This window comes from Oncorhynchus gorbuscha, unplaced genomic scaffold (genome assembly GCF_021184085.1).
Source record: "Oncorhynchus gorbuscha isolate QuinsamMale2020 ecotype Even-year unplaced genomic scaffold, OgorEven_v1.0 Un_scaffold_2838, whole genome shotgun sequence".
In the NCBI taxonomy this organism is placed as follows: Eukaryota; Metazoa; Chordata; class Actinopteri; order Salmoniformes; family Salmonidae; genus Oncorhynchus; species Oncorhynchus gorbuscha.
Window position 1 is genome coordinate 1 of NW_025747239.1, and position 9,288 is coordinate 9,288.

Below are 9,288 nucleotides of genomic sequence, written 5' to 3' on the forward strand. Positions count from 1 at the left end.
TCCGCAGGGAGGGGAGGGGAGTTGCAGTGAGGTTAGTGGAAGAACAGCATCTAGTAAAGATGAGGTCGAGCGTATTGCCTGCCTTGTGAGTAGGGGGAAGGTGAGAGGGTGAGGTCAAAAGAGGAGAGGAGTGGAAAGAAGGAGGCAGAGAGGAAAGAGTCAAAGGTAGACGTGGGGAGGTTAAAGTCGCCCAGAACTGTGAGAGGTGAGCCGTCCTCAGGAAAGGAGCTTATCAAGGCATCAAGCTCATTGATGAACTCTCCGAGGGAACCTGGAGGGCGATAAATGATAAGGATGTTAAGCTTGAAAGGGCTAGTAACTGTGACAGCATGGAATTCAAAGGAGGCGATAGACAGATGGGTAAGGGGAGAAAGAGAGAATGACCACTTGGGAGAGATGAGGATCCCGGTGCCACCACCCCGCTGACCAGATGCTCTCGGGTGTGCGAGAACACGTGGGCGGACGAAGAGAGAGCAGTAGGAGTAGCAGTGTTGTCTGTGGTGATCCATGTTTCCGTCAGTGCCAAGAAGTCGAGGGACTGGAGGGAGGCATAGGCTGAGATGAACTCTGCCTTGTTGACCGCAGATTGGCAGTTCCAGAGGCTACCGGAGACCTGGAACTCCACGTGGGTCGTGCGCGCTGGGACCACCAGAGTAGGGTGGCCGCGGCCACGCGGTGAGGAGCGTTTGTATGGTCTGTGCAGAGAGGAGAGAACAGGGATAAACAGACACATAGTTGACAGGCTACCGAAGAGGCTACGCTAATGCAAAGGAGATTGGAATGACAAGTGGACTACACGTCTCGAATGTTCAGAAAGTTTCCTTCCTCCATTATAAATACTATTACAATGAGTACATCCATGGTAACAAGGCATCTAGATATGGGTCAGGTCTTTGGGAAATATCTATCAAGTAATGGACTGTGACAAGTGTTGCGAATGTATCTTTCAAGGATTTGATGTAATCTATCACACGACATCCAGTGGCCCGTTGGGGTATTTCAGATGATCCCAGGGGTCTGTAATTATCTCTGACCTACTGTGTGGCATTATCACATGTCAAATATATTAAATAACGTAATACTATGATTTAAAAATATAAAATAGATTATAGACAAAGCTGTAAAACAGTATCCTAGACATAAAACATACACTTAATGATTAGCATTGGTGTTTAATATGAGGGTTTAAGCATGAAATATCATTTATTTTATTATTATACACATTTGATTTGATTATATGTGGGGCTTTAAGCACCAGCTCAGATTACTGCACCTTTACATCTATAATTTAGCCTAAACAACTACCTCTTTCTCTACTCTATTTATTTGATTTATTTTGCTCCTTTGCACCCCATTATTTTAATTTTTACTTTGCACATTCTTCCACTGCAAATCTAAACTACCATTCCAGTGTTTTACTTGCTATATTGTATTTACTTTGCCACCATGGCCTTTTTTGCCTTTACCTCCCTTCTCACCTCATTTGCTCACATCGTATATACACTTGTTTATACTGTATTATTAACTGTATGTTTGTTTTACTCCATGTGTAACTCTGTGTCGTTGTATCTGTCGAACTGCTTTGCTTTATCTTGGTCAGGTCGCAGTTGTAAATGAGAACTTGTTCTCAACTTGCCTACCTGTTTAAATAAAGGTGAAATAAAATAAATAAATAAAAAATATGTATTTGTTGTCAATGTTTGGGCATCAAGCTGGTGGAAGTTGTTAAACAAAAGTAAATATTTTGAAGAATTGTATATATGAATACATTTTTTTAAAGTTATTAGAAAATTAATTACCGAAGTTACAATATTGTTGCCATAGATTTTCTGTTACTTGACAAAATTACTGAAGATTTACGGTAAACTTTGGTAAATTACAGCCGATAGCTTTGAAACCCTAACAGTGATATAAGATACTTGAGTCCATCTATTGAGTAAAGGAGAGATACTGTAAAGGTAGGACAGTAGAATTCTAAGAGATTTAACTGACAAGACATCCTCTGTTGTCCATAGAAATGTCACTCATCACCACCAACCCCTACGACTTCCCCATGTGCAGTCAGGGTCAGATCACTGTGGCCAGCATCAACGACAAGGAAGAGCTGGATGCCACAGACGTGAGTCAAACAAAGGGTTCATCATATTCTATATATGGAATGGGTAGGACCACCATACACACTGAATCATCATATTCTATATATGGAATGGGTAGGACCACCGTACACACTGACTCATCATATTCTATATATGGAATGGGTAGGACCACCGTACACACTGACTCATCATATTCTATATATGGAATGGGTAGGACCACCGTACACACTGAGTCATCATATTCTATATATGGAATGGGTAGGACCACCGTACACACTCAATGCACTGTGCAATTCCAACTTGGTGGCAGCTGGGAATTTTCATGTATTTTGTTTTGTTTTATTCTGCCTTGTTGTTAGTTAGGCATGTGCCTCAATGAACTCTACATGCCTTCACACTTCACCTTGAGGCCCATACTGTACATGTAAGACATCCACAAGAGAGTGTCACTAAGTCCCTGTAGAACTGTGTCAAATGTATTTCGTGCTGTCATCTACCTGTGTTGGTCAAGTGTAATCACTTGGATCTGAGAAGCCAGTCAAATGTCCATCCCATTTGTTCTGGTGAGAGAACAGAACTGTAGTGTTCTGTATGTGAGCAAACTACCATTCAGTTCATCACTGTTGTACTTCCTGTCTAATGCCAGGATGCCATTACAATCCTGGGCTTCACTAATGATGAGAAGATGAGCATCTACAAGCTGACAGGAGCTGTACTTCACCATGGCAACTTGAAATTCAAGCAGAAGCAGCGTGAGGAGCAGGCCGAGCCAGATGGCACAGAGGGTGAGTCCCACTCATAGATATACAATATGTAAACATTAGTCCCAGTCCCACTCATAGATATACAATATGTAAACATTAGTCCCATTCCCAGTCCCACTCATAGATATACAATATGTAAACATTAGTCCCAGTCCCAGTCCCATATACAATATGTAAACATTAGTCCCAGTCCCACTCATAGATATACAATATGTAAACATTAGTCCCAGTCCCACTCATAGATATACAATATGTAAACATTAGTCCCATTCCCAGTCCCACTCATAGATATACACTATGTAAAGCATTAGTCCCATTCCCAGTCCCACTCACATATATACAATATGTAAACATTAGTCCCAGTCCCAGTCCCAATCATAGATATACAATATGTAAACATTAGTCCCAGTCCCAATCATAGATATACAATATGTAAAGCATTAGTCCCATTCCCAGTCCCACTCATAGATATACAATATGTAAACATTAGTCCCATTCCCAGTACCACTCATAGATATACAATATGTAAAACATTAGTCCCATTCCAGTCCCACTCATAGATATACAATATGTAAACATTAGTCCCATTCCCAGTACCACTCATACATTTACATTTACATTTAAGTCATTTAGCAGACGCTCTTATCCAGAGCGACTTACAATTTGGTGCATTCACCTTATGACATCCAGTGGAACAACCACTTTACAATAGTGCATCTAAATATTTTAAGGGGGGGGAGGGGGGTGAGAAGGATTACTTTATCCTATCCTAGGTGTTCCTTAAAGAGGTGGGGTTTCAGGTGTCTCCGGAAGGTGGTGATTGACTCCGCTGTCCTGGCGTCGTGAGGGAGTTTGTTCCACCATTGGGGAGCCAGAGCAGCGAACAGTTTTGACTGAGCTGAGCGGGAACTGTACTTCCTCAGTGGTAGGGAGGCGAGCAGGCCAGAGGTGGATGAACGCAGTGCCCTTATTTGGGTGTAGGGCCTGATCAGAGCCTGGAGGTACTGAGGTGCCGTTCCCCTCACAGCTCCGTAGGCAAGCACCATGGTCTTGTAGCGGATGCGAGCTTCAACTGGAAGCCAGTGGAGAGAGCGGAGGAGCGGGGTGACGTGAGAGAACTTGGGAAGGTTGAACACCAGACGGGCTGCGGCGTTCTGGATGAGTTGAAGGGGTTTAATGGCACAGGCAGAGAGCCCAGCCAACAGCGAGTTGCAGTAATCCAGACGGGAGATGACAAGTGCCTGGATTAGGACCTGCGCCGCTTCCTGTGTGAGGCAGGGTCGTACTCTGCGGATGTTGTAGAGCATGAACCTACAGGAACGGGCCACCGCCTTGATGTTAGTTGAGAACGACAGTTTGTTGTCCAGTTGTCCCACTCATAGATATACACTATGTAAAGCATTAGTCCCATTCCCAGTCCCACTCACATATATACAATATGTAAACATTAGTCCCAGTCCCAGTCCCAATCATAGATATACAATATGTAAACATTAGTCCCAGTCCCAATCATAGATATACAATATGTAAACATTAGTCCCAGTCCCAGTCCCAATCATAGATATACAATATGTAAACATTAGTCCCAGTCCCAATCATAGATATACAATATGTAAAGCATTAGTCCCATTCCCAGTCCCACTCATAGATATACAATATGTAAAACATTAGTCCCATTCCCAGTACCACTCATAGATATACAATATGTAAAACATTAGTCCCATTCCCAGTACCACTCATAGATATACAATATGTAAACATTAGTCCCATTCCCAGTACCACTCATAGATATACAATATGTAAAACATTAGTCCCATTCCCAGTACCACTCATAGATATACAATATGTAAACATTAGTCCCATTCCCACTCATAGATATACAATATGTAAACATTAGTCCCATTCCCACTCATAGATATACAATATGTAAACATTAGTCCCATTCCCAGTCCCACTCATAGATATACAATATGTAAACATTAGTCCCATTCCAGTCCCAAACATATAAAAACTAAATGTAGACGGCCAGAGCCTCATCTAAGTAAGAAGAAGATCGTTTCAGTGAGTAGGCCTTTCGAATCGACCTGGCCCGGGTATCCTGGAAAGATATTGACCTCATCCCGTCAGTGAGTAGGCCTTTCGAATCGACCTGGCCCGGGTATCCTGGAAAGATATTGACCTCATCCCGTCAGTAGAGGATGCCTGGTTGCTCTTTAAAAGTGCTTTCCTCACCATATTAAATAAGCATGCCCCTTTCACAAAATGTAGAACTAAGAACAGATTTAGCCCTTGGTTCAACCCAGACTTGTCTGCCCTTGACCAGCACTAAAACATCCTGTGGCGTTCTGCATTAGCATCAAATAGCCCCCACGATATGCAACGTTTCAGGGAAGTTAGGAACCAATATACACAGTGAGTTAGGAAAGTCAAGGATAGCTTTTTCAAACAGATATTTGCGTCCTGTAGCACTAATTCCACTATGTTATGGGACACTCTAAAGTCCATGGAGAATAAGAGCACCACCTCCCAGATGCCCAATGTCACCACCGATAAGTCTACGATAAACAATGATTTCAAGAAGCATTATTCTACGGCTGGCCATGCTTTCCACCTGGCTACCCCTACCCCGAGCAACAGCTCTTCACCCCCTGCAGCAACTTGCCCAAGCCCTAAAACTAAATGCATGCTCTTCAACCGATTGCTGCCCGCACCCACACGCCCGCCCAACTAGCATCACTACTCTGGACGGTTCTGACTGAGAATATGTGGACAACTACAAATAGACTGTAAACTCTAGCCTCCAACACTCTACTCAGCAAACTGGATGTAGTCTATCACAGTGTCATCCGTTTTGTTACCAAAGCCCCATATACTACCCACCACTGTGACCTGTATGCTCTTGTTTGATGGCCCTCGCTACATATTCGTCGCCAAACCCACTGGCTCCAGGTCATCTATAATCTTTGCTAAAAGCCCCGTCTTATCTTAGCTCACTGGTCACCATAGAAACACCCACCTGTAACAGCAGGTATATTTCACTGGTCATCCCCAAAGTCAACACTTCCTTTGGCCGCCTTTCCTTCCAGTTCTCTGCTAACAATGACTGGAACGACTTGCAAAAATCGCTGAAGCTGGAGACTCTAATCTCCCTCTCTAACTTTAAGCATCAGCTGTCAGAGCAGCTTACAGATCACTGCACCTGTACATAGCCAATCTGTAAACAGCACACCCAACTACATCATCCCCATATTGTTATTTATTTTCTTGCTCTTTTGCACCCCAGTATCTCTACTTGATATAAAATGATGGAAGTTGGTTCAAATCAAAACCTAACCCACAAAAACTTGGCCAATGTGACATCAGAATCAAGTGATCTTGTGTTTCTGAGTCCGTTGTTGTTGGTTCTCTCTCCAGTGGCTGAGAGGAGTACAAGACGAGTACAAGAAGGAGGGAATCGTCTGGGCCTTCATTGACTTCGGCATGGACTTGTCTGCCTGCATTGAGCTTATTGAGAAGGTAAGCTGTCTGTCTTTCAGTCTCTCTGTCCCTGCTTTGACTCACCTGTACTGACTTCACTATCTGGAAGGTAGCGGGGTGAACAGGAAGTGGCTCGGGTGGTGATGATGCACCTGTACTGACCTCACCTTCTGGATGGTAGCGGGGTGATCAGGAAGTGGCTCGGGTGGTGATGATGCACCTGTACTGACCTCACCTTCTGGATGGTAGCGGGGTGAACAGGAAGTGGCTCGGGTGGTGATGATGCACCTGTACTGACCTCACCTTCTGGATGGTAGTGGGGTGAACAGGCGGTTGAAGTCCTTGATGATCTTTTTGGCATGTGATATATATTTATATATGTCATGCATTTAAATTGATTTGACTTATTTGACTAAATGAAGTCTATATTTTGATACACAAAGTGAGAACACAGGTTTTTTCTCTTGTTCTGAAACCAGGATTCAGAGAATCTGAACGATGCTGAGGAAAGGTGTGAGGGGCTCATCAAGAGCAAGATCCAACTGGAGGCCAAACTCAAAGAGACGACTGAGAGGCTGGAGGATGAGGAGGAGATGAATGCTGAGTTGACTGCCAAGAAGAGGAAGCTGGAGGATGAGTGCTCTGAGCTGAAGAAGGACATTGATGACCTGGAGCTCACCTTGGCCAAAGTGGAGAAGGAGAAGCACGCCACTGAAAACAAGGTCTTGTAAACAGTCCAACCAAACAATAATCCAAAGAATGATCAACTCAAAACAGAAATGTAATTCAAGTCTTTTTTTGAGTGCAGTAAAAATTAAGACACAAGATAGTGGAATTTCAGTTGTGGTGGACTCCCCACATTCATTACATGTTCTGCTCCCCCCTCGTTTATGATTTCCATTCAGTCCACTGGCATGGAGTACAGCGCCATCTAGTGTTGAATCTATAGTACACTACTTGTTGACACATTTCTATTATCCATTTAACCACTTATGGTGAAGTGACCAAAAACAAATTTTGTTGTGGCCGTTTTCAGGTTAAAAACCTGACAGAGGAGATGGCGTCTATGGATGAGAGTGTTGCCAAGCTGACCAAGGAGAAGAAAGCCCTCCAAGAGGCCCACCAGCAGACACTGGACGACCTGCAGGCAGAGGAGGACAAAGTCAACACTCTGACCAAGGCCAAGACCAAGCTGGAACAGCAAGTGGACGACGTAAGTGGAGTTTGACATTCTGGCCATGATATTATGCAAGATGATATAATCTACAGTTGTTTAGATTTGACCAACACATGTCTGTTTATATCTTGTAGCTTGAGGGTTCTCTGGAGCAAGAGAAGAAGCTTCGTATGGACCTTGAGAGAGCCAAGAGAAAGCTGGAGGGAGATCTGAAACTGGCCCAGGAGTCCATAATGGACCTGGAGAATGACAAGCAGCAGTCTGATGAGAAAATCAAGAAGTAAACACAAATAAATGACAACAGTTTTCCCTGCCTTCTTGATCAACATAATGGTTCTTCTTGGCTCATTGTTGTAATCATGAATTAGACTTATGTGATTCTTACAAGCAAAGTGAATGGTAATGTAGGCTCCCTTTACACTGTCTAACCTAAACCTACCTTTACAATCAACATGTTTGTGTTTGTTAGGAAGGAGTTTGAGACCACCCAGCTCCTCAGCAAGATAGAGGATGAACAGTCTCTGGGAGCTCAGCTGCAGAAGAAGATCAAGGAACTCCAGGTACAGTACAGGATCTAAGCTCCAGTACAGGAAAATAACTGACACGTTTCTTCTGGTAGCACACATTCTTCCTGGTGGATTCTGATGGCTCAGTAAGATGGAAGATGGTGCTTCTTGCTGGTGCTTCTAATCTGTGTAAAGATGTTGCTTCTTACCGTTGTTAGTTTGGTTCCTGCATGGGACAATGTCTAATGAATATAGTAAATATGTTAGTGTAGCTGGCTATATATAAACACATTTATGCTAAATATACAGTACATGCTATTATTATGTAGTGAGGTTCAATTGTTTCAACTGTATTGTAGTGTTCATTCCCCCTGCTCTTACCACCTGTTGTAGGCCCGTATTGAGGAGCTGGAGGAGGAAATTGAGGCTGAGCGTGCTGCCAGGGCCAAGGTTGAGAAGCAGAGGGCCGATCTGTCCAGGGAACTTGAGGAGATCAGCGAGAGACTTGAGGAGGCCGGAGGCGCCACTGCTGCTCAGATTGAGATGAACAAGAAGCGCGAGGCTGAGTTCCAGAAGCTGCATCGTGATCTTGAAGAGTCCACCCTGCAGCATGAGGCCACAGCCGCCGCTCTGCGCAAGAAGCAGGCCGACAGTGTTGCTGAGCTCGGGGAGCAGATCGACAACCTGCAGCGCGTCAAGCAGAAGCTGGAGAAGGAGAAGAGTGCTTACAAGATGGAGATTGATGACCTCTCCAGCAACATGGAGGCTGTTGCCAAGGCTAAGGTGAGTAGTGATGTTTTGGTCAAGCAGTGTTGAGGGTCAACTAAATGACCATTCAATAAACTGAGGTTGACAGTCCCATATGTTTCACTAACAGGGTAATCTGGAGAAGATGTGCCGTACTCTTGAGGACCAGCTGAGTGAGATCAAGACTAAGAATGATGAGAATGTTCGCCAGGTCAACGACATCAGTGGACAGAGGGCCAGACTCCTGACAGAAAATGGTACCATCAACAATGAACAACAAACCAATATAGTTCACCTCAGTAGTACACAATAACATGTGTCGGGGGCTGTAAATTCAGTCCACACAGTTTCTGCACTACGATTCCTCAAAATACATTTTCAATCTAGAAAGAATGACTCATTAACTTGAGGTCCCTCTTTCCCTGCAGGTGAGTTTAGTCGCCAGCTGGAGGAGAAGGAAGCCCTGGTGTCTCAGCTGACCAGAGGCAAACAGGCCTTCACTCAGCAGGTGGAGGAGCTGA

At 44.1% G+C, this 9,288-nt stretch overlaps 1 protein-coding gene and 1 long non-coding RNA gene across 2 annotated transcripts; both read left to right on the top strand.

The window, feature by feature from the left end:
* The first annotated feature begins 5,339 nt into the window (after positions 1 to 5,339).
* On the top strand, positions 5,340 to 8,836 carry LOC124026858 (myosin-6-like). Its single transcript, XM_046339532.1, has 7 exons — positions 5,340 to 5,399; positions 6,275 to 6,376; positions 6,817 to 7,059; positions 7,374 to 7,550; positions 7,649 to 7,794; positions 7,984 to 8,074; positions 8,414 to 8,836. The coding sequence occupies exons 1-7, from the start codon at positions 5,340 to 5,342 to the stop codon at positions 8,834 to 8,836; spliced, it is 1,242 nt and encodes a 413-aa protein (XP_046195488.1).
* Positions 8,837 to 8,909: 73 nt separating this feature from the next.
* On the top strand, positions 8,910 to 9,288 carry LOC124026859. Its single transcript, XR_006837310.1, has 2 exons — positions 8,910 to 9,024; positions 9,196 to 9,288. It is a non-coding gene; the product is annotated as an uncharacterized LOC124026859 (long non-coding RNA).

Excerpts from the sequence above, each read along its gene's own strand:
- LOC124026858 (XM_046339532.1), top strand. The coding sequence starts at position 5,340 with ATGTTATGGGACACTCTAAAGTCCATGGAGAATAAGAGCACCACCTCC. Across the intron at positions 6,377-6,816 it reads GCATTGAGCTTATTGAGAAG|GATTCAGAGAATCTGAACGA; the intron begins GTAAGCTGTCTG and ends TTCTGAAACCAG. Across the intron at positions 8,075-8,413 it reads AGAAGATCAAGGAACTCCAG|GCCCGTATTGAGGAGCTGGA; the intron begins GTACAGTACAGG and ends CACCTGTTGTAG.